Source organism: Phasianus colchicus, chromosome 4, assembly GCF_987193195.1.
Source record: "Phasianus colchicus chromosome 4, bPhaCol1.hap1.1, whole genome shotgun sequence".
Taxonomy (NCBI): Eukaryota; Metazoa; Chordata; class Aves; order Galliformes; family Phasianidae; genus Phasianus; species Phasianus colchicus.
In genome coordinates, this window is record NC_143439.1 from 29,556,802 (window position 1) to 29,581,295 (window position 24,494).

At 41.4% G+C, this 24,494-nt stretch overlaps 1 protein-coding gene across 4 annotated transcripts in view; it reads left to right on the plus strand.

Annotated features, from left to right (window-relative positions):
• The window catches only part of ADGRL3 (adhesion G protein-coupled receptor L3), a 490,651-nt gene that overhangs the window by 225,538 nt on the left and 240,619 nt on the right, over positions 1 to 24,494 (plus strand). For all 4 annotated transcript variants that reach the window (XM_090139058.1, XM_090139055.1, XM_090139056.1 and 1 more), the window contains one exon: positions 512 to 725. In XM_090139058.1, coding sequence (XP_089995184.1) covers positions 512 to 725 — 214 coding nt within the window. The remainder of the gene's footprint in view (positions 1 to 511; positions 726 to 24,494) is intronic.

The window sequence follows — 24,494 nt, forward strand, 5'->3', positions numbered from 1 at the left end:
ACAGACCCGCCCCTGGCACATTGCAGACTGTGGTGAAAGGCATTAGGCATGTGTTTTCTAAGGACTAGGGGCAATGCAGATGTCATTACATGCAGTCACGTTGAGCAGGTGGGATCCTGGTGCTTGGATGCCTCACTGGAGGAAAGTTTCTCCCAGCTGATCAGCTACAACACAGGGCTGTAATTTTATAGATCAAAGTCACCTAGCTTTTCACATGGAGAGCAGAAGTAATAACAACGCTGTAGTTGCTATTTACCTCTATCAATAGGGGATTTCTACAGCCCTTTACAAAAGGGATCATTTGCTGTTTTAGTGATGAGAAAATCAAGTAGCTGAGCAGAGAAGCAGCTTCTCCAGGCTTTGTTTCAGCAGGCCATGTCTGAAGGATACCGAAGAAGATCTCAGTGTGTGACATATGGGTAAAAACTGCCGCTAAAATCATTCTGCTTTTAATCCTTGTCTCATTGTGGAATAGTAAATGTTTACTGTGTTTCTGTGTTAATCCTTGCAGCTTTCAGCCGTGCCCCGGTCCCCATGGCTGTGGTCCGAAGGGAACTGTCCTGTGAGAGTTACCCCATAGAGCTTCGCTGCCCCGGAACAGATGTTATCATGATTGAAAGTGCCAACTACGGGAGGACTGATGATAAAATCTGTGACTCTGATCCTGCTCAGATGGAGAATATCCGCTGTTATCTGCCAGATGCCTATAAGATTATGACTCAAAGGTATAGTATTTAATATTCTTTGTTTGCTAGCTGTTGTTTGTGGTTTTTTTTTTTTTTTAATCTGGTATGTACACATCAGTTTGTTTGTATGTTTGCATGAGAAAATGCAGGTACTTAGTCTCTATGTATGTGCACAGAATTACAGCTGTTGTTGATAAACTGTGATTTACCAGAGTGAGCTAGGATCACACAGTATAAATAACATTTGCAATAAGAACTGCTAATCAGCTATCTTGATACCTGCTGAGTCTCGGTTTTACCTCTGAAATACCTAAATATCAATGTTCTTTATGTGAATATATAAATGAAGCTTTTCTCAAATGCACCTTCTTTCTTTGATGCTCTGCTTATACAGATAACCAGTAATCTCCTTTTAGTGATATTGTGTTTTCTCAATAACATTTTTATTTTTCAAAGTACAAAGAAAAGTCTCTATCATTCTTCAAGTTGCCAGGCTCAGTGTTGGACGGGATCTGAATTCACAGTCAAGTACTCATCCAGGATTGTTGCTTTTGCAGATGGCTTGCTAACTTTCTGTACAATTACCATTGCTGTTAAGTGCTAACGCTGCATCTGGAAATGGCAGCTGAGGTGCACTGCACGTGGGCAGGTTCTTGTACTGCAGAACCAGGGCCGAACAGATTATTCCAACCTATAGATATCCTCGTTCTGGAACAACTTTAAGTGTTGCTGAATTTTTCCAGATTTTTTTTGGCATAAGAATCGGCGTGGGAAGGATTTGTAAGTCACAGCTCTTGACATTTAATCACAGTCAGTGTGTTTCTCTTAATATAACTACACATGAATAATTACTCGGTATATTTTACTATTAATTAAATAGTAATATAAATGAGTGTTTTAGGATATTAATAATAGTATCGACATAGGGAAAGTGTTGCTAATTGAAGACATGGCAACAGTGCTTGTATGGTGACCTAATGGCTAAAGCTGTACAGGATTTTAATGGAGTATCTTGCTATTGTTTGCTGTAAAATGCTTTGCCCTAAAAATGGAGTTGTGTTAGCAGCAGAAAAGAAAGTGTGGATTTCATTTGTATTTGACATGCTAATGGATATTTTTGAGCTTCCTTCAGAATTGTTCCATGTCAAAGGTTTAGATTCTGAGTTGCTGCAAAAGGCTCCTATAAGCCCACTCCCCTTGGCACTTCTATAACTTGGATCTCCCTGCCTAGCTGCTTGAAGTCATTTTTGTGGGGTTATGCTGGTTGCTTTTTCAAAATAAGTGTGAAGGTAACAACGTGACATCATCCAGTCCCTTGGATTCAGCATGGTTTTAGTGGAATTACTGTAATTCTCCTGTTCGAGTTGTTAGTGGCTTCAAGCAGAAACCCTTAATCCTCTCCACATTGGCAGAATAAAACCGTGTCATCCCCTTTGTGGGCCATTACAATGTATTAATATTTCTTTATATATGTGGTAGCATCCTCCAGACACTACCTTCCTAGCCATGTGCAGAGCTCTGCAATCTCCTGGTCAGTTCCCAGGTGTAGCAAGACTGCAATAAACATTAGCCTCTTGGTCAGAGAGGGCACGTAATCATGTTGTGTGATGAAAATTCACGTTGGTTACTCTGTTTCTCATGCTGTCACTGCAGGCTTGAACTGCTTTGCAGAGAGTAAGCAGGGAAGTACTTCTCTAGGGCAAAGCATCTCTTTTCCCATCTGAGCAGAGAGGGATTACTATGGAGGATGGTCACTGAGGGGGACGTTTCTTGTCAGGGAAATGAGAATCCCTGCTGACTGAATATTAAAATCCATGCTTGATTCTGTGTGTCAGTGAGGAGCCTCAGGAAAGGGTGATAGCTCTTTTTGCTTAAGCTATTTGATGATCAGTTTTCATGAAGTGTGCAATCATGTTATTAATTGGGTACTTCTGAGTTTCTTGAAAGTAAATATGACCTGATTCTAGTTAAAAGGCAGGTTCAAAAGGGGGAAAATACTCCACTTTACATTTTTATGCCATTCTCCTTTCTCTTTTAATCTGCCTCAATTCAAAGAGTTGAATAAAAATTAAAAATAAAACTATTAAAATGAAACGCATTCTCAAGATGCAAACCAGCCTGCCGGTTCACAGCTCAGAATGCCGCCTTGTAGCTGAGCATCTGAAAACAGCAGCGTAAAGGGAAAATCCTGACAGTCTAGGCATTGTGGCACTAACGATGGCATTTTCTTCTGAAAGCCTCTACCTGCACAATTAATCAGTTCAGCAGTATTTGGGTGGTTTTGCAGATGAATGCAGGTTTTACTACAATAAGCTTGTCTTTGCTAATGCCGTGGAGTGGTGGAAGCAGCTACTCATGGCAGTGTAACCTGCATGGTAATCAGAGCTGTCTGCACATGGAAAGCAAGACTGTATGCACAGTGCTTGCTTATTATGCATTGATTAATTTTCACATTCATAAATACGGTCCCCTTGTAGTTTTTATAATAAGTTGTCTAACTGCTAGCAGTTTTTGATCAGCAATGCTGTACAGCCAACTTATATGCATTATGGCATGGCTGAGGGGAGGGGGAGACTGAAAGGTGGGGAGAGAAGCATGTCAGAGAGACAGAGATGTTAGTATGTGAGCCGAGGCTGCGAGTGGGCAGATTTATGGCAGATATTAGTGACTGCTCCCCCAAGGACCACCCCCTCCTCCCAAAATTGAGCTGGCATGCTCCTTTCTTCTGTATGTTTATTTAAATTAATTTTGCAGACGAGTACATGGGGTTATTTTGAAAGGGAAAGGCATAAATCTGATGGTGTGTTTGTGGAGCCCCCTGAACGGTTAGGACACAAGGAGTTTTCACTGCAAGTGTTGCCCTGAAAAATCTCTGAAATCTTCAGAGCATTGCTGTAAGTAAGGAAAGTTTAAACAGCTTGTTTTATAAGAAATTAAATCTTTGTGGCCTGTTTTGTTTTCAAACTTGCTGGCTCTTCCTTCCAGCATTAGTGCAGCAGCTGCCCATAAAAGCTCAGAAAGAGTGCTTTATGGATTGAAGATTTTTCTAATATAATTAGGGAGAAATGTACTTCATAGCATGTTTACTTTGGAGAAATGTCTTTTTGAGGGCTGTAACAAACAATTAAATTTTAACCCTACCCACTATAAGCTGAGCATACGGCACTGTGGGAGACTTCACAATGTCCACCCTTGAGCAACTGTGCCATAAAATTAACGTATCATCCATTTAAGCAGCCTGAGTCCTCCTCAAACAATAGGGAAAAGCAAACTCCTATTCCCATGAGAATTGTCTTTGTGTTTATAAATGTTAACACTGCCATTTACTCTGTTTAAAAAAAAAAAAAGCAAAAAAACACACAAATGCTGTGTGTCTCTTTGTGCATGCTGGTGGTTTCACTGTGGTTGGTGGAGGTGGTCATCTGCTAGCACACAAGTAGAAGGCTTCAACTCAGGCAAGGGATTTAAGCATTCATTGGGATTTCAATGGATTCAAGGGATTTCAGCCTCCTTGATTCGGACATGCATGCTAGCATGTGCTTCTTTTTAGGCACATGCTAGATTGTTTTGTTGAACAAAGATCTGCCCGTGTACTTTCTTGGGTTAAAGTCAATAGAACAAAGATGATGGATGGATCAGGCTTGTATGTATGTTTGCAGAAGGACACACTGTTGATACCACCTTTGTTTTTAACTTTATAATTTGAAACAGACCATTTTACTGAGCTTATTATCCTTTCCTGTAGGTTTTAGCCTTGAATGTTGGAATGAGAAGAAAGTCTGAGTATACATGCAGACGTATGTGCACACAAAACAACAGCAGTTTTTGCCTTAAAGACAAGATAAATGCTTTCTTTTGCTTTCCAGATATGGGGAGTAAAAGAATCCTTCTCTACCCTAACAATTATCTGTTGGTCTTAAGTTGGAGAAAGGAGAGGAAAGAGGGAATAATGAGACAAAACCAGCAGGCGTAACGGAACAGCCAGGGGAGAAATGTTCACAGGTCTTAACATCTATTCTCAAAATCAAAGCAAAATTCCTTCTGACTTTTCAAAGATGTGAAGGTATAAAATATGGAAAGCTCTTGCTGGGAAGCTCTCTTGTATCTCTCAGAAACTCAGAGAGCTCTGTATGCAAAGGGGATCACTTGCACAAGTCTTTGACCAATTTGCACAGGTCCTGCCTTTTGTCCAGGACAAGCTGCAGAACTCTTCCATGCCAACGTTGGCACTTCATGCTTAGAGATGCTGACTGAAAACTGTTTGGCTTCTCTTCCCTCTTCTTTTCTGAAGGAAGCACTGGACTCATTTTGCCTTCCACCAATGTACTCTGATGTGAAGCAGGATCTTGGCATTGCACTTTCTCATCTCCTCTGGTGGCTGAGCAGAAGAGAGAATTTCTTGTAGCTGGGGTACTTGTATTGTACTTGAATACTTATTGTATTGTACTTGAATTTCTTGTAGCAGTTGGGTACTTGAGCTAGTTTCTTTTAGGTTCAGGTCTGATCTGTGTAGTTGGTCCCCTGGGGTTTAGGTGTTGGCATCACTGAAGAAGCCTGTAAGTCAAGACTTTAAAAAAAATAAAAATAATAAAAAAAAAAAAAGTTAAGAACATGAGAGTGATGAGAGTGTTGTTAGGCTCCATCCAATGGCCTGATTCTTGTATGCAATCTTGTATGTAAGGTGGGACATTTATAATTTCCCTGATAGCTGGAAGAATGCTGGCAGACACTTTGCACAGGGTGGAGCAGAGGAAGGAAACTGTATGAAACAGCTTGCATCACGTTGCAAAGATTTTTCATCTCCTGAAGGGCTGTGTTTTGTTAATGTTTTTGGTTGATGACCTGAAAAATGCAGGAGTCTGAAACGAGTGTCATTATTATTGTAATAATATTGCATCTCATAGCATGCTGTTATTGATGCTATCAGCACCTGTGATTTCCAAGACATCTCAAATGCTAGTGAGATCTGCTCTTGTGTCAGGAAATAAAGAGGCTGGGTTATCTGTATTTTACAGATAGGGTAATTCACGTTAATCATTCTTAAAGTGTCTGCTGGTTTTGATCATACCAATTTGGGGTTCTCCTGGAATCTTTTATGTAAAGTACCTTGTTCTGTTGAATGTGGAGAAGATGTGTGAAATGAGGAGAGCTGCAGACCTGGAGGTTCTGCCTCGAGCTGTAATTACAAGGCCATAGGTGGGACTGAGCAAGCAGCCTTCACTTGAATTGTAGCACATTTGTGTCATGCCCTAAAAAATTAATGGCATATTTCTCAGAAAACAGAACCCTGCTTAGACATTGTCGTTACCTCTGAATCAGATACCAAGCACCCCATTTGATAGGAACCCCTCCGCTTTCCCCTGCATCCTGAGTACATTTTGTGAAGACTGCCAAGATACTACTCATTTTTCTAAATTTGGTATCACGCAGATGGCTTGGGAAGTGCATTTCTGAAGAACTGAGATACTGCAGTGGGAAGCTAGGCTTTTCTTTCTGGGAAACACAAGTCTGGCGCTTTGAGATCACTATATGAAAAGCATCAATATGGAGAAATATTAATGTTTCTGTTAAACAGTGGCTCCTGTAACCAGCAGAAATGAGCAGGGAATACTGAAGCTCACATTCCCCAGATGATTCTGCTTTAAATCCTGGAAAACAAACCTTGGTTAAGCAATCTATTTTGTTGCTGTGCAGAAAGATAGATTAAAATGAAGCAAAGTCTACTAATCTCATCTGCGCCATGACCCTGGGACAAGGGCACGTACACCATTACTAAGAGGAAAAAAAAAAAAATCAAGTGCTAGTGGAACAGTGTGCACTGAACTGTTGAATCACTCTAAAAAAGATCGCTACTTCCCAGTCTGTACAGTCTTAATTTATCCTACCTCTTCCTTTCCTGAAAATGCTGTCAGACCAAGCAGGAGTAAATTCTGAAAACGACAGCCCCCTGGAATTGCCCTGGTACCCCATTAAATCAGGGCTTGTCAGCCCCAGCATCTCGGCTGATTACAGCTGCCATGGAAACAGATGAGGAGAAGGTAGTAGTTTCTGAAGGTAATAAGGTTCCAAACTGTGGAAGGCTCAGTAGATCAAAAGTAATGCTCTTGGCTTCCCCAGATACCAATCGGTAGCCGTGGCCAGCTATAAAACACCCCACTTAAAAAATAAATAAATAAGTAGATGGTTGTGTTCTGCAGCGGCTGCTGGGTTTTGGTCACTGTTAAGACCAAATGTGCTCCCATTTGGGGAAATCCAGGCAGCTGGCAGTCTCTGTGGCCAAAAAAAAAGGCCTCTTTGAGGTGTGCAAGCTGGAGGGAAAGCTCTGGATTGGCTTTGCTTCTTCCTTCTGCTGTCATTCTGTCTGTGGTTTACTCTACATAGAACTCAGCTTGCTGGCTCTCCCCTGACTCAGCCATCCCCAAGCCCTGGGCATGTGTGTGGAGTGGGTGGTGGGCTGTAGGTGTTCTCCCTCTGCAGTCTCTTCAAAAAAGGTTCTGTGTATACTTATTTCTGGCAGTGCTGGCTAGAAGCCACTTTTCTCTGCAGAAACTTATCAGTTGCTTCCTTCTGGAAGCTGGAAGAATTTGTTATTGCTGTCTTGTAAGACTGTTTCAGTTTGCCAGCTTTTTTATTTTCTGATTGTTCCACCCACCTTCCACTGGCCTTAGCAACAAATAGCAGATGTGGGATGATCTCTTGGATAAGTCATGTTGTGAAGTAGCCTCAGAACTGCTACATGCATGAAGTGCTGGAAGCCATGCAAGGAAATCCATGGTATTTAGTCCATCCGTTACCTTGCTGGTTTGAAAATGAACAGCTCCAGCCTGTCAGAGAGGAGGGAGTGGCTAACTCCTGGCATCTGCAGGTACCTTTTGCCAGTGGGAGAAGACCTATGTGAAATATACTCCTGTCATCTGTTTTTTTCTAAACATTTGAGGCTTGTTGAGAACAGCTACTAATTTGCACCCAAGGAGGAACTGTTGAGCAGAGATGGAGATGTTGCTGACAGTGGAGTCTGCCAGTTGAAACGTGTATTGCATTCATTACCACGTTGCAGGAGGTGGGTACAAGCACACAGAAAACCTTCTTGTCACTGCAAGGAGGGCGATGCAATATGCTGCTGCTTTAGGCCCTCACATGCTCTTCTCTGCTATTGCTAAAACAAATCTTGTATTCTGTGAAATAGATTTTGTACCATTATCTGAGATGCCCAGTGCAAAATCTGAATTCAGGCGTTTTTGCATCCTGACTGTAGCACCTGCTGCACGTTCCCTAACTCACTGAGATGATGAGCATTGAGATGTTTCTGCCCAGCTTTCCCACATTTTCAGCCTTCCTCAGTGTGATGGCCTTATAAGGCTGTCGCAGGGCTTGGTCTTCAAATGCTTGATCTTTTTGTCAGAAAGATTAAATAGATTTAGAGCATTGCACAACATTGTGTAAGGTTTATTCAGGCAAAATGAACTTACACTTTCTTAAAATAGCAAAGAAATGATTTTGAGTAGAAAAATGTGAGTGTTCCTTTTCCATTTAGTCTTCTAGCTAGAAATAATGGCTAAATGGCTGTGAGGTAAGATGACTTTCAAGTAATGCACCTATATTGATATCAGATTTTGATTTGCTTGGTGATATAGTTGTTGTTTTGGTTTTGGTGGTTCCTTTTTTTGGTGGGGTAGGAGGGCTGTGTGTGTTGGGAGGGGGGTTGTGTTATATTATCATTATTATTAATATTTTGGTACAAAAGAGCTCAGTTAGTTTATTCCTGAGGTAAAAATTGAGTTTATACAGAACAGATTGTCAGTTCAGGATTCAGCTTTTATTCAGTAGGTGTCTTGACTACATTGTATATTGACTGTTTGGAGCTTTAGCTCTCTATCCCATTCTCAGATGTGTGAAACCAGTAATACCTCACCCCCTGTAGGTGTATGCCTGGGATTTCATCACTTCTGCAGGACTACAGATGCTTTCTGCAGACCTCACTCTCTTCTTCACACACCAGCAGTTTGGCAGCCACCATGTGGCCTTACATCTTGTATGATCACTCTGCTGATCCCAAATGCTTGTGCAGCTTCAGTGTGTTTGCCTGGGCTTCCAGATGCTGCATGATGATGAGAAACCACACAGGCAAAAGATGGGTGTTAAGAAGAGATCCCTCACTTGCAAGTGTCAGAAATACGGTCTGGTCCCTGAATCACCAGTTCAGCGTGGTTCTGAAATTTAAGTGTGAATTTTGCTAGTGGGATGAACTGAAGTTTATTTCAATCTCTTTGGGGAAAAGAGGGAATGAAAGGCTTTTATTGGAAGCAGTGACCCAAGAAAAGGTTTTGCTGCCTTTATGATTCAGGAGAAGGATTTTTATGTATCAGTAAGCAGAGCGTATGAGGTGCCAGGCCGCATCTGTGATGGAAAAGAAGGGCAGGCTGTGGGATTTATGATTGGAGCCATCTTCGATGCATTATGCATAAGATAATGCATTGGTGTCAGTTATATACAGTAGAAGCCTTAATTCAGCTGGAGTCCTGCTGACATCGTAAACTGGGAGACAGCACGTAGTTTATGGGCAGTAGTAGAGCCTCTGGACTGAATTACGGCCGCAGCATTCAGTCTGTTACCAAGTGTTGCAGTTGGTAGTAGGCAGTATATTACGTGCTTTTACTCGGAGTAGGACTGGTGACAAAGAAGGAAGAACTTTATTGCAGAGACACGGTGAGGAATGGAAGATGGAGTTATGGGCTAGAGAAATGTACAGAGCTATAAAACTAATGTGAGGGTAGAAGGGGGGGATTTGGAGCTGGCTGGAAGCAAGTATGCCAGAACGGAAAGTTTTCCCCTGCGGTTGCTGCTCTGCCCTCCTGCCCTATCCTGCAAGGCCAAGTTCTGCTTTCTTGGGGCAGGGTGCTGTATTGCTTTGTGGGCAGGGCAGGTCTTTGCCACCCACAAGCCTTCTTTCATCCCAATCCCTTGTCATTAGACAGGAGCTCTAACCCCAGTGCCCAAGACCTTTTCATCTTCTGTCTAGGTTTTCTTTGTTAGCATTAACTGTAATTGCTGGATATTCTTGATGTCTGTATAAATGTCCAGACCTTTTCTGAATCTCATTAAATCTGTGGTCTTAAGTTGCAGGAGCTTGAAGTCCAGCAGGCTAACAACTGATTGTGTGAAAAAAAGATTGCTTTTTGTCAGACTTGAATGTCATCATTGTCCCCCTCATGTCATGTCCTCATGCCTGTGAAGGCAGAGGGATCCAAGCCAACTTTTTATATTCCATTCATTAGCTTCTATGTATTTGTCATGCTGCTTCTAATGTATCAGTTCTCCAAAGGAGAAAGTTGTGATCTCTCACATCCTTCTTCTTATAGGAGTTGTTTGGGGTTTTGTTGTGTGTGAAGGTTGCTGTTGTTTATCTCTGAATGCCCTTTAAGTCTGCAATGCCACGTGTGAGACGAGATGAGCTGTACTGTACACAGCGTTCCAGTTCAGGCTGCATCATCCACCTATGTAAAGGCAAAATGTTATTTTTATTATCTGTGCTCTTTTTACTTATTGTCCCCTGTGATGCGTACTGAAATGATGATGGTTTTCTTTATTTTAATTGCAACTTAAAGGACAGAGGCAGGGGCCTCTTTGGAAAGTCTGCTTCCTCTCTCCCTTTCCCCAGGTGGCTTTGAATTACACAGAATGTCCCAATTGACTCCATATTACAAACCCCAGAAATAAAATTATGTCTCTCCCCAAAATGCTTGTTCTGGCCCTGACAAATGGTTAGCTCTTTGGTCGCTTGGAACAGATTGTTTCAATTAAGCCATGACAGTGGTGCCAAGCTAGCACTGATAAGTGAGAAGGGGACCCAACCAACCGAAACAAAACAAACACCTCTAGACCTCAGTTCAAATACTGAAGTAAAATATAAAAGCAACCATTAGATTGGTTGCTACAGGGAAACCAGTGCTTGCTGCAGGTGTCTGGAGTCTGAGCTATGCAGATAAAAGCACTGTGCTGCTGGCAGGGATGTTGGTGGATTGGGGAGCGCACTCAAGCTAATCCAAGGAGCAATCTTCCCATGGGTGGTTGAGAGGTAACTGTACAAAAGCAAGTGCTGGATTTCTCTCTGCTGGTATTTGCAGGAGCAGGGGAGAAATATTCTGAGATCCCTCTGAAATGTCTGTGTCACAAGTTCTCCTTGTCACCCTTCTCAATTACTGACAAGGTTGCAGACAGCTGAACACAGGCATCTAATATTCAAGACACCTCAACAAAAATACCCAGAAACCCCAACTATGTATACACAAAGAATATAGGTCACCTTCAACGCAGTGGATTAGACTGAGCTCTGGAAAATCGATTTCAGTTGATTAGCTGCACTTGTAGCCAGATGTAAAGAGTTAAAGCCAGGCACCTAACATTGAAAACTAATGCTGGTTGTGTCGGACTGGAATCCAGCAAACAGCTGGGTGCTTGTGTAAAGTTGTGTGTATGAGGAGCTGTCTGAAGTCAGTACAGAGGTAGAAGAGTTCCCTGCAAGCTCTGCAAACTTAATTTTCATTGTCTAGTGGCATCCAAGCAGCGAAGGTATCTGATGGGTCAGCCGTCTGAGTACCTGAAGGCTGAGGAGACCTAGCGGTGACCAGGCAGGCACTCATTTCTTCACGAACCTTGTGAGCAGCTTTGCACGCCCTGGGTGGGCTGTATCCTGCTGTTGGCACTTTCCACTTCTTCAGTCTCTACAGCCTTCTATACCCGGCAATGGCTGAAGTGAAACCAAAGCTGTAAGTTTTTGCCCATGGTGTGCCCCTAAGGTGTATTTTCTCAGGAGCTTTGTAGTAGGAGAACTTTTGGGAGGATGTGTGTGTTTGTGCTGGTGTTAGGAATAGGAAGTGAACTCCTTTATGTCTTAACAGTCTTTCTCAGTAGCTTATGTTTTAAGAGTTAAACCACTTTAAAGCACCCATTGCAGCCAGGAGCCTGACTCCCACTGAACTGGCATGAGTCCCGGCTTCTCGCTGTCCAGAAATTTCTTTTGGAAATGGAAGTTCACTCTTAAGTGGCTCTACTGCCTTTTAATATTTCACTCATGATCTAATTTGGATCTTAAGTACACCAATTTGGAAACAGCCTGTCTGACGTCAAGCTCTGAGTTGTTAAACTCGCATGGTTTAATAAGATTAGCTTGCTGCAGTTCTGATACAGTCTTCGGTGAAATCTCATTCAAATTAAGAATCAGTCAGAGGAGAAGCAGCCTCAAGCATAAAGCAGGAGTGAGGTGGTGCCAAAAATCAGGGCTCCGAGAGGCTCCGTCTTCTCAACCTTCGGTGAGAGCAGAATCCTTTAATTGCCAAATTAATGCACTGAGGGGAAAAAGTATAATTAAGTGATTAAAAACAAATATTCACTTTTTCAGCTGTCATCTTCAGAGATGTACATAGATATGCACACTTAGAAACCATTATGTAGTGCAAAGGCTTTACTTTTGAGACTCTAGAATATGTATTAAAATATGTGCAAGCGAGTTCATTTTTATGTGTCCGCATGAATTATCAGGAATAATTCACAAAGTAGAGCATAGCCACTAAAGTGAATGAATAAATAAGTGATTCTGTGGAGCATTCCTGCCAAGTCTGGGTTTTGGGGCTCTTCTGCGTAAAAGAATTAATTTGTGTTCTTTAATCACGTTAGTTTCTTCCAGTGTTTCCTTGTGTTTTAGGAACTGAACCTTTCCACCATGAATTTCATTTCCTCAGTGTTGGTACAGGAAGTCCTGACTGCATAGCCCATTTTGATCCAAGGTTGCATCTTAATCCCCTTCTCTCAGGGGGATACCCTCAAGTTTGGCAAGTACTGCGTGTCTGTCAACTGTGTACCATATTGATAACACGTACATGGAATTAGGGCCCTTCTGGTCCTGATTTGAATTCTGAGCATGCCGGCTGTTTTTTTTATTCTTTCATAAAGAAGAAAATTCTCAGCAGAGATTCCATGCATAATTTCATCCGACTGTTTCAGCAGGAATAAGGCAGCTGTGTAAGAGGAATGTGAAATCAAGAGCCCGTCACTTTTAGAATATCACAAATTTTATTAGGGGTGTTATAGGAAGGAGTCAATCTATAGGATCTGAGGAAGGGTTTTGGTCACAGCTGTGTTGCCCAGCTAGAAGTGGAACAAAGCAGCAATAGCTGCAGTGCTAATTTAAAGGCATGCTTAACATTGGCAACAAAAATGTCTGGAGTAGTTAGTCCTGAGCATAAGGCCCTTAGTTAAATGTTGAGTAATCTCTGAGATACCTGCATATGGCAGTAGCCATTGTCTGCTGTTGGTTACCCTGAACTGGTTCAGGGGAGGACTTAAGTGAAGCGAAATGATGCTGAGGTGCTTTGACCACACAACAAAATAGAAGATTTTGAGAGATTGAAATCTCTCAGAATTATAAGAAGGAGCAGAATTATATCCTTTGTCACAGTGATGAAAGTCTAGTCCTCAGTGGCAGTTAAAAGCATACCTATATGCAAGCTGGTCTTCTGCTGAAGTTTCCTGCCATACAGTGTAGCCTGGGTGTCTCCATATGGATAAAACTGTTGGTGCAGAAGTGGTAAATTTGCTTACGGTGCAGGGAGTAATTTTTCTTTCTTTAGGCTGACGAAAGTATACAAAATCTAGTTTGGTTGCATTTAATTATTTCTTCTCTGCTTTTTTTTTTTCCAGATGGCTGTTGCCAAAATAGACTGTATACAGTATGATGTTTTAAATATATTTATATAAAGATTTCCAGTATGACTGCATATATGTATAGAGGAATGTACATGTAAAAACAGTACAGCAGCGTACGCACAGAAAAAATAGCAAATGACAGCCTTTCCCTTCTACAAAGAGTAGAACTGTTTAGAAGTCAGGAAGGAAAGCAGGAGCAGCACGTGTCTTTTTAGAGGAGAATTAAAGCCGGTGTCAACATTCAGAAGACCCTCAGGGTGCTGCAGCATGCTGGCAAATCCAGATTGTTGTACATTGGATATCTTTTAGTGATTTGCTGGTCATCTGTTTTTTGTCCAAACCGTGAAACAAGAAAGGTGCCCTGGAAGTCTGTGAAACTTGTGCTGCTTCATCACATGCAGTGCTGAAAAACTACTGTCATAACATCACAGTGTCATGACTTTCAGTTCATTACCTCCAAACTTTTCTGACTAATAATCTACAAATTGACACAGTGACCATATATCCTTGTTTTGCCTATGTTGTACAAGACTGTGGTTTGCAAGTGGGGTTCAAGGAAGCTGGCTTCATAACGTACTCAAGAATTTAGCCTTTAGCTTTAAATAGCTTAAAGTTTTTCATCTTATCCAAGCTTTTTGTTATTATCTTGTTATCAGGCTTGGAGAAAGCTGTAACTCTTTCTTTAATGTTTTCTATGTTCTCCAGGCTTTACATCTGCTAGATTCCTTTCTTGCTAGGAGCTTCTGAGAGTCCTTTTACTCCCGGGTGATGATCATGTTTCCTTTGAAAGTGTTGCAAATTTCTGATTAATCCTTATATATTTTTAATGTGGTTGCAGGGAGTTTCATTAGACAATGTGGAAGTTTCTCCTGAACTGCTTCAGGTGAGCTGCACTTTGCACTTTGATTTGCTAACACTGAGGAGCTACACTGTTCAATACAGTCCTTGTACTGCTGCAACAGCAAATACATTCTGCGGGTTTAGCTCTGTACATGCCAGGGAGGTCAGTTTCCATTTTCAGCAATTTCCTGTTACCAATCTTATAATGAAAATTGGACAGGTAGGCTATCTTTGCATCCAGATTTGGCATGCTACAGGCAATCTCTATTTGGTGGGTATGACACAGCTGGAGAAGAAGGGTAATAGTTGCATGGCCAGCTGGTACACAATCACGTGAATATTTTACAAGGCTTTTGTTTTGTGACAGCATTTGCTCCCTTTGATCTTTCCAGCACCTAGGGAGGCAGGGCGGTTGAGTTTTGCTGGGTCATGCACGTGGCCCTATATGGCCAGCAGCAGTAGATAAATCCACCTTTGTAGTCCTGGCCTTGGGCTGTGCTATGAAGTACTGAAAGCCTTGAGGTGGGGGCCATTGCTGCTGTTTCAGTTCAGCTTTGAGTAAGTGGTCATGCTTCATTGAGGCTCTGAATAATTTGAGATGGCACGAAAAGTAATCAGGGCAGCAGAGCAGGATGAAAAGCACTGGAGTGTATGTACAGGGAGGAAAAGCACTTGAGCATATAGCCTGGGAAGTGTTTGCAGCGGTCACTAAAATTTCTAACCATGCTTTTAGAGCATCAAGAGCCCGATTCCAATTCTGACAGGTCTGGGATATTTTAAAGAATATTTTTTTCATCGGTGGTTCAGTTTAACCAAGAATATTGCCTGAGTGGCAATATTGTTAGTGTTGTAAGCAAATACTTGCAGGATCCAGCCTATTGCTTTTGAAGATCTCTTTCTGCAGATTTTGGGAGCCTATGGAGAGAAGAGAGGGTGAAAATGGAGAGAGAAATGAGGAACATCTCAGAGTAAAACCTTCATTTGAGAAAGTGGCTCTTTTCATCATATAGTAAATTCATTCATTCATATACAGCAAGGAAGTTGATTTATGATTGTTAACTGTATTGAGCTGATGAACATAGCTTTGTGAAATGAAGGCCTCTCCAAGCATTAATTTAATTATTTATCCTGTAGAAATAGGATATTTGTGGAGTGTTGTATGTATTACTGTAGATGTCGTTTAGTATATGTGTGATTAAGGCTCTGTTTGTAATTTCTACCAGCTGACTAGCGGCATGAAGTGGTGGACCTCAGCTCTGATGTAAGAATTTTTAATCTGGGAGATTTCCTGGGGGGAAAAAAAAATCCATCTGATTTGAACTAGTATCTTGTTCCTTTGTTTCCCATAAACTCGTATCAACTTGTGTTCATAAGGGAAATAAAGGAGGAGAAAGGGCTCCTATTAATGGCATAATATGTCTGCATTAAAACCCAGTATTATGTGTATGCACTACTATTTTTATTACTGTAGTATGCAGATCTTCTGATGTCCCATCTTGATGGTCCCTGTGTATACATAATTCCCCCACCCATGTCACCCAGTCATGTCATCTGTAAGGGAGATGTCTGTGCTGTAAGTGACTCGTCCTTAAGTGCCATCCCAACCAGAAAGAGAAGGAAATAATTAAGACGACATGAATTATGTAAAGCAGACTTGAATGAAGAGTGACAGAAGGGTTGGCTTTGACAGCTGGATGTTAAATGAAATTTGTTCCTGTTGTTACAGATGCATAGACTGTTTTTAAATGTATAATTTATTTAGATTTATTTAAGGTTTAGAAGAAAGAAGCAAGAAATCCCTGATGCAGAGAATTGAAATAATGAGTTGTTATATACACATAAATAGTCATTACAAAATATTTTATTGGTCTATTTTTTGCTGTATTTATAGGGGCATGTTAAGACTCTTCAGTCTGCATTCTACATGCACACAGAATCGCTGTGTTTTACCCAGCAATCTTTATTGCGTGCTTAATTGAGTTAATAATATAAGGAAGCAAACACTCCTGGCTTCTCTAACTTGGTTCTGCTGAGAGGATGAATTTACCCTGAATGGCTGTATCTCAGAGATTATCTTTCATTACTCAGACCATCAAGGATGCCGAAGCTGTCTACTTAAAGCCACATTGGCTTTAAGGAACATTGCTACGAAGTCAAATTCTCTGTAAAAAAAAAAAAAAAAAAAAAAATTAATTTACAGTGGTGGGGGAATGAGACGGGGAAGTGAGCTGTTTCCAGAGAAGGTCTTCAAGCTGGCCTGGGGTATGACAGATCCTCTGGTAAAAGCATATAGTTAGTGCTTTGTCAGTGTCTAGCATGCCGTGGACCTTCAAGTATTTATGCAGTGAAGGAAGGAATCGTTTCTTCTGTCTTGTCAGAACTCTCATAATATTTGCTAATGACTTTTCCACTTACAGTATTTGCAAATACATGCTATCACTATAAATTTTAATCCTTATCATGATTTTGGAAACCCAGAATATTCAGCATCCTCTACTGATTTTATGGGGAGTTAACTAGAGCAGCACTTAAGACGAGAATAGTCCTAAAGCAGGCAGTTGTGGTGTAATTTGCCTTCGGGGCAAATTCTTCCCTCCTCTCCTGTCTGATCCCTGCTCTCACTGAGTTAGTGGGTTTCACCAGATATAATACTACACGTCATGTTATTCTCTGTTCTCTTTTTTCTGGCATCCTAATATTGTGTTACAGCTCTTGAACACCCTTTGGGGCAAGTAGCAGAGGCTTCTGTTGTCTTGAACGGTGCTTTTGTTTTTCTTGGTGCAAATACCTTCTAGGTCTTTTAATGCTTATGCACTGGTTTAATGTACAGAGATCTCTGTTTTTCTACCCATCTGTGGCATTTAGTTTTCTGTAAGTTGCTTAGAATGAATTGATGCTGCTGATCCTTCTGCTTCTGCCAATCCATTTTGTTGCAGATGTGCTTGATGCCTGATTGCTGTTGACAGGGAGACTGTGTGATAGTCTGCATCTCTGGGTGATCACTTAATTGTCTCTATGACACCCACAATAATACGGTCAGAAATTTGTCACTTCAGTCATGAAAATCATAAAACATGTGGTTTGCTTGCAGATACATTGTGTCACGCTTGCAGAGAATTCAAAACTGAGCATCTTCATTTTCTGTTTTCCTCTTTTTCTGTTTTCCTAAACTGCTCCTGTGCAGTCAAATGGAGCACGTGCATGGTTTGCTAGACATACAATCCAAAATAATGCTAAGGTGAGAAACTCTGGTCACTTTTTCAGTGCAGACATGCCGCTAGCATGTTCAACACAGAGGAAGAAGGGCTCGTTCCCAAACTCTCCACTTCTCATCCCGATTTTCCCCAGAAACATGCAGTACATGGATCACTGTGATACAACCCGTTCCCTTTCCTTCTAAAAAGGAAGGCGTATACTTGCTCACCTCAAAAACTGAGGTGCGGTAGCAGCATTTCATTGCTGTGTACACCTGTGTTAGTGACAGACAAGTGAGAATTTTAGCAGGGCAGTGGGTGCTGAGTTGCGTGGTCAAAGCTTCTGGCATTTCTAGAGGTTCATATAATTTTCTCTCTTCTGTACTTTCTTGGAAACAGCTTGAACAAAACACTTCTCAGTTGAGGTTTGCAGTAGTTTCTGTTTTCTGAAATAAGCACCAGTGCTATTCAGGTAGTCTTTCCTGTGCTGAAATGATTGTATGTCCACATCTATGCTTAGATATAGAGAATCGATTGAAATGAGAATACAGCATGAGAATTCTTTAATAATCGTGCTTTGCGTGACTGTTACTGTTACATGGAAAATGTTCTTTTAGCCTCCGTGTTGCTTATCAAGAGACAAAGGCTTTGTTGAGTTTGCAGCCCTGTGGGCACTTCCCATTAGAAAGCTGTATTGTGATTGCTGTAACACCTATGAAGGTTAGAAAGCACTTGCTGAGATTTTGTCGCTGTTGTCCTTTGTAAGTGAATTTGTGCATCCAGGGGAAGTGTGGGTCCTTCCCATACAGAGACGATGGCTCGGCACTGGGTGTTTACAAGGAGAAGCACACCAGCAGTGTTGACTGTCACTGCTCACAAATGGCACAACTCATGTGGAGCCTCTCCCGGACATATGGCAGGTCCCTGTGGCTGCATCAAGGTAGTATGGGAGGTTTGATATCTTCATGGAACAAAAGGTTTCTGAGCCCTGATTCACTGAGACCAGACTGGACGGGAAAGCTGATTGTAACAGGGATCTGCCACAGCTTACAAGGAGTGGGAACTTGTATACTCTTTTTAATTTAATGGCACTACGTTCTGGACACTATGGAATGACAACTATTGAACAAAGTAAGAAAAGAGCAATTCTCCCTTTGCAAGCAATTTTAAAGCATGCTTTGAATCAATAGGAAAAACAAAACACTTCTCAACACAGAAATTCTGGGAAGAATGTGCTGGGGAAACCAATGCCTAGTTATTGGAGGAATACATTTGACTCCTGGCTTTTCAGAAGCCAAAAGACCATTTCATTCAACTAACAAAAATAAATAAATAAACAAAATGCACTAGCAGATCCCATTCAAATTGCTGAAGATGACTTTTGTGTACTGGATCAATGTTTAGATGAGTGTTGTGAGTAAGGACAACTCTCCTGGATAGCCATTTGCAACTATTGCTGCCAATAACCTTCCATTTCTATTCAATTTTCTGCCTTCGGGTTGTTTGATATGGAAATGGGTGCTACATATTAATTTTAACATTAATTTATATGGGACAAGTAACTTGTAAACAGTAATTAAAGTTCTTTTTTCAAGAAATGTTAGAAAACTTGGTGTGTGTGACATTCTTTTACATTAAAATACATGGTTGCATCAATAGATGCCAAAAATATATTGGATGATCTGTAAAGCTCACATGGTATTCTTTCAGTTACCATTAAAAACGTAACAGGGAAGGATGATAATGCCTTTACTAACAGATTTTTAATTCTAATGGAACGTTGCATCCTTTACATTGTTTAATAAAGATTGCTGTGCACACACACAAAGATTTGCATCCATATCAAGCAGTTCTTTCACTTGACAGGTGTTTCTGCCTCTTAGAGGATATTAGGTCAGAACAAGCCTCCAAGCTACTGTAAACACCTCTGGGGGAAAAGAGATGTGCATGAAGGTCTGGTGAAGGACTGCATGATCTTGTACAGTTCTGGATGGTTTTAGCTTCGTTGCTGTATTGAGGTTGTGCTGGCTTTGTTGTTGTGGGGTTTTTTTTGCTGCTGTTTTGTGTAATGTGCTGTCTACTAGGGAGCTGAATCTAGAGAGTGGCAAGAAGGCAAGGTGTGCAGTGGGCACAACTGAGAGGCAGATAACTGTAGTCACCACTAAATTTAAGTGGGATGATAGCAGGGTGAAAGTCTGCATAATGGTTGAGAGAGTTTTCAAGGGAAGTGTTCTGGAAGGGAACCTGGAGAGAGGAGCTGAGGGGAAACAAGGGGGGAATCTCGTGGATGAAGGCAGAAGAGCTAGCTGATGGGGATGCAAACCCTGATGTGGATCATCAGGCCTCTAACTCAGCAATCCTCTGTGTCCTCTGGGGCATGGAAGAGAACAGAGGCTGTCCCTTACTTCCATCACATCCCAAATTAGATTGTGCCCATGGGGGAGATGTAATTTAATTATCTGTGAGAACCTCAGCGTGGCTGAGACACCGAGTGGCTTTACAAGCAGTCCTATGACTTCACTGAGCATTCGTTATCCCAGCCCGCTCTCTTGTCATACCTTCCACTTTCCAGTTGATAAGAGCCTCTGCCTTTCCATTTGGTCGATTAAATGCTGTAAATTCTGTGGTGAGGGGCGAAGCATTAAATTTCTTGAGCGCTTCTGTGTGTCTTATCGTGGAGCCGCTTCCATGTTGCTAACAGCATTTGATTCATACTGAAGGAAAATTGATGACCTGAATCCTCCTCACATAAGAGCTTCATTGTTATCATCTCTTGTTCTCAGTCACCCCCCTTTTTTTATGCCTTCCCATTCAATTTATCAAGTGTGCTTTCAGCAATCAAAGGCTAGAAAATCACTTTCATTCTTGAGGAAGATATTCTGTGTCATTTTATCGAGACGGCAAGCTTCCGATTCTCTGGAGAAAAGCAGTTGCAGCACAGGGGCTGTGGCCTGGCACCATCTCCAAGTGCCTTTAACGGAGGATTACAGCCGAGGTGACAAGACAGAGTGTTCACGGTGCAGGAATGCTCCCTCGCGTGCTCAAGGAGCTGTGGGTAAAACAACCTTTCTCATTGCATCAGCGTTCCGTGCTGAAATGCACAGAGCCAGCCAGGGCATGTGGTAAACTGCTCGGGGAGGAGGCTTTGAAGTGTCTGAGTTAGAAGCTGTGGAAGGATTGTGTGTGGATTTAAAAGAATAAGGAATATCAAGGGAGTAAATAGATGAAAGAAAAAAGGCGATTACAACTGGACAGGCAGCATCAACCTGAGTTAAAATAACCCCCTGCTTCACAGAGGGCAGAATTGCAGGTGGGTTTGTAGCCTGAGTCAGCGTGCCATGTGAGCAAGCTCCCCTCACCATTAAGAACTGTATTTGTATTCCCTTCATGCTGCTGAGGTTAATTCTGACTCTTCTTTTAACACAAGTAGTGCTAATTCCCTGCTTGTGTAGACCCAGTGTCAGAATGACCTGACTTAGGAAAATCCAGAAGCAATTAGAGATGCATTTAGCTGTAGGATAGATCCACACTTAAAATTAAATGCATGCTCGATAACATGGCTGGAAGACAGGCTTGTTTGTTTTTTAATTGACACCGAATATATGAACAATCCAACTGAAAACAACCTTATGAACTATGCGCTTCTAGTGAGGATGTGTGTGAGGATCCCGTGTTTGGAGGGATTTAGCTTTTACTGTCTGTACAATCTCTGCTCCAGACAAAGCATGGTGATATGGCTGCATGCTCTGTTTTGACAGCTGAATGGGGTAAGGCTTTTCTTTTGGAAAGTAGTTTTGTTGAGGAATAGCAGTGAGACTGATTGTTTTGCTGACTGCCAAGCCCTTTAAAGATGGGCTGGTTCATTTAAAATACTAAACAGGAGCTGAGCGCTTTGGAGAATCTGGTTGAGTAAATGTGATGGTCATTTATATAACCTGGTGCTGGATATTTCATGTTTACAGGGGCAAGATGCATGCAATTACCGTTTACTGGAAAAGAGGACTGAAAAAAAATCATATAAACATAATTGGAAACGTATGTCCTCTGGTCACCATTTCTATTTCCACGTAAATGGTAGGTCTGTCTGCATCGTAACTGGATGGTTAGTGATGTTAGAAGAGTTATGCTAGTAAAAGTGGAAAAATAAGCATGGGATGCTTTATAGAGGAAATTTCTGTAAATGACCTGTTTTGAAAGCTGTTCCATGTTTGTTGGCTGGGCCTGCTGGTTACCACTTCACTTGATACACGTGAATTAGGGCACTTCACTTGGCATCTTACATTCGGGCTTCTTTGGCACTGCACATTTCATTTAAAACTGGAACAACATTGTACCTTGCACTGGATGTCATATAATGTAAAATCTTCAGTGGAGTGTCCAGAGGCCTTCAATTTTGGCCTGACAGTCGATTTCTGAGAGCTTGCTGCAGACAACACGCTCAGGAGCGGTTTGGGCAGGGTTCATTTGGGGTGTGCTGTCAGTGCTGTGTCAACACACAGGGAGCTGTGAGCTTGAGGGTTTGTGGTTTTGGTATCTGCTGTATCAGGGAAGTAACTGGGTGTTAAAACTGCATATATCGCAGTTGCTTGGGAAATTTCAGTCAAATTCAGCTTTTTCACTGGGGACAAGTAGGAAAAAGATTACAACTCTGGAAGGTTGGTTGGCTGAGAGAGAAGGAAAAAAAAATCACTGCATAACTATCTAATTTAAATATTTTCATTTCTTCTGTGCTTGGCTGCTGTACCTGCTGGCTTTCTCCCTGTGGAAGCTGTTGCCTTTGTAGCCCCAGAATCTGTTGAGATTGTCTTGAGTTGTTTCTCTTGTTGCTGGTCTTGTAACTGCCCCATTCCAACGAAGCAGAAGTCCTTTTGAAATGAATTATCAATCGTCCTTTATTATTCATGCTATTTCAATCCTGCTGCTTTTTCCTCCTTCTTGCCTTGGGAGTTTCAGCATCTAACCAGGAATTTGTGACTCTCATGATCCCTCATCCATCCCAGGCATTCCACCTGATCTGTAATGTGGTTGAATAGCTTGAAGGTCTGTGACATAAAACCCACTGGGGCATGGTAAAAAATGTCATTAAAGGTTTGCCAGCCAGGGTTTTTTTCTGGGAAGGTGTAATCCACTTAGGTTTGCACAGGTAGTTTTGGAATGCTTCTTTCCTTCTTGTTTATAGCCAGTTTGAGCTTATGCAAAAGTGTTACTAAAATTGTTTTGAGGCACTAATGGGGAAAAAAAAAAGTCATGAAAGGTCCTGAATGGCTTTCCATATGCACTTAATATGACAGAAATCCCAAGCTAGCAACATTTTCATTTCTGTATTGTTTAAATTAAACTGATGTGGAAGCTTTTTCAGTCAGTGGGTTCACTCTGTTTTCTGATACTTATAACTGGTAGCATATGCTTTTTCTGCTTAGGTTTTTTTTTTTATTTTTTTTTGATGGTAGGGTTTTTTAGATACGTGTTGCAAAGTGTTGGTTAGGTTGCTTCTTTACAGAAGAAGCTGGGACGCAGATGGCTCTGATGCAGCCAGTGGTGTTGGCTTGATTTAATCCCTTTGCTCAGTTAATTTATCATTTAGTACTGTTTTGGGAGTATCAAAGATAATTACTTCTCTGGCAGGGTGGGAGGGGTTGCTGTGAGCAAGAGAGCACTTAAAATAGAAGTGAGAAAGATTCTCCCCGCTTTCCTTTTCCATGTGCAGTATCACTGCTATCAGAGAGAGGTCTTTTAATTTGAAGCGTTCTTCCAAACTTAGCCAGAACCCGTCTATTCATGATTTTCTGTGCCTGCTTGCCATGTGTTGTGTATACATATGTCTTTTCCTCCGATGTAGGTCATAAAACCAAACTGTCAGGTATGTTTTGTTATGAAAGGGCCACTTATTGTAGCGATGAATTGTCTTCATTGAATTCATTTTCACTCCAACATGGCTTTCAATGAAAGTTTACAGACACCATAGTTCAGGCAGGCAGCCAACGCAGAAGGGATTTCTGTTTGTATTCTTTATTTCAGTGCCAAAGGAGGATTAGCTCGTGCTGAAAGGGGGAGAGGTGAGCTAGAAACGCTTGACCTGGTCTTTAATAGACGTTTACTCATTATTTTCCTTAGAGCATTCTGCAAGTCTGTCTTTACACATATGGGCAAGAACAGGTTAAAAAAAAAAAACAAAAAAAAAAACCAAACACAAAACAACATGTGTAGACCTGCCAAAGCTTTACAAATCTCTTTACTAGCTATATTAAAACAAACTAAAAGAAACCTGCTGTATCTTTTTCTCTTCTTTTAGTTTTTCCTCAGTAGGATTTTAGGTTTTTCTTTTCAGCCCTCACATGTTTAAGTGCCTGTTTGGTACAGGAGATACAGTTTCATAGTTCATTGCCCTTCTTGGCCAGCTCCAGCCTGTCAGTGCCCCTTCCTCTGCCATGTGTTCAAATCTTTATTGGGTTGCTTGTGACCATGTTTAGGTGAGTGCTGAGAATTTTCTGTAACGTATCTGGTAATTTGTTTTAGTGTAGCACGAGCTGGAAGATAGGAAGCAGCCTTTGATCTCTGACATTATGATATCAGCAGGGGAGAAAATAAAAAACACTTCGGAGTCAAGATGTGTTAAATTAGTTGGAAAATAAATTGATGGAGAGTTGGCAACAAATACATGCCATAAAATCGCTAACCCTTTGAGTAAAACATGGGTATTTTCCAGCAGTGGGAAGGAGCCCTAAAGCTTTTGTCTAGGAAAACTGGCTAGTGGTAGCTGGAGCTAAGACTTAGCATTTCTGTTCTGTATCCAAGAACTTGTTTGGGTATACCACAGCGTTATCTTAAGAAAATGGAAGTTGTTACTATGATGCCAAGAAGCTCTTCACATCTTATTTGGAACCCATAAATATTTGTTAAAGGCATTTCCTATTCGAAGTCTATCAGGATGCGTTTGGTGCCAACAACTATCCTTGCCTCTCTTTTTGCAAGTCAGTTTGGCTTCCTAGTTTCCTTCCCTGAGTTGCGTAGTGAATGTAATGTAGTTCATTTAATGACCAAACTCCTGTCGAGTCCTGACACTGTCACATGC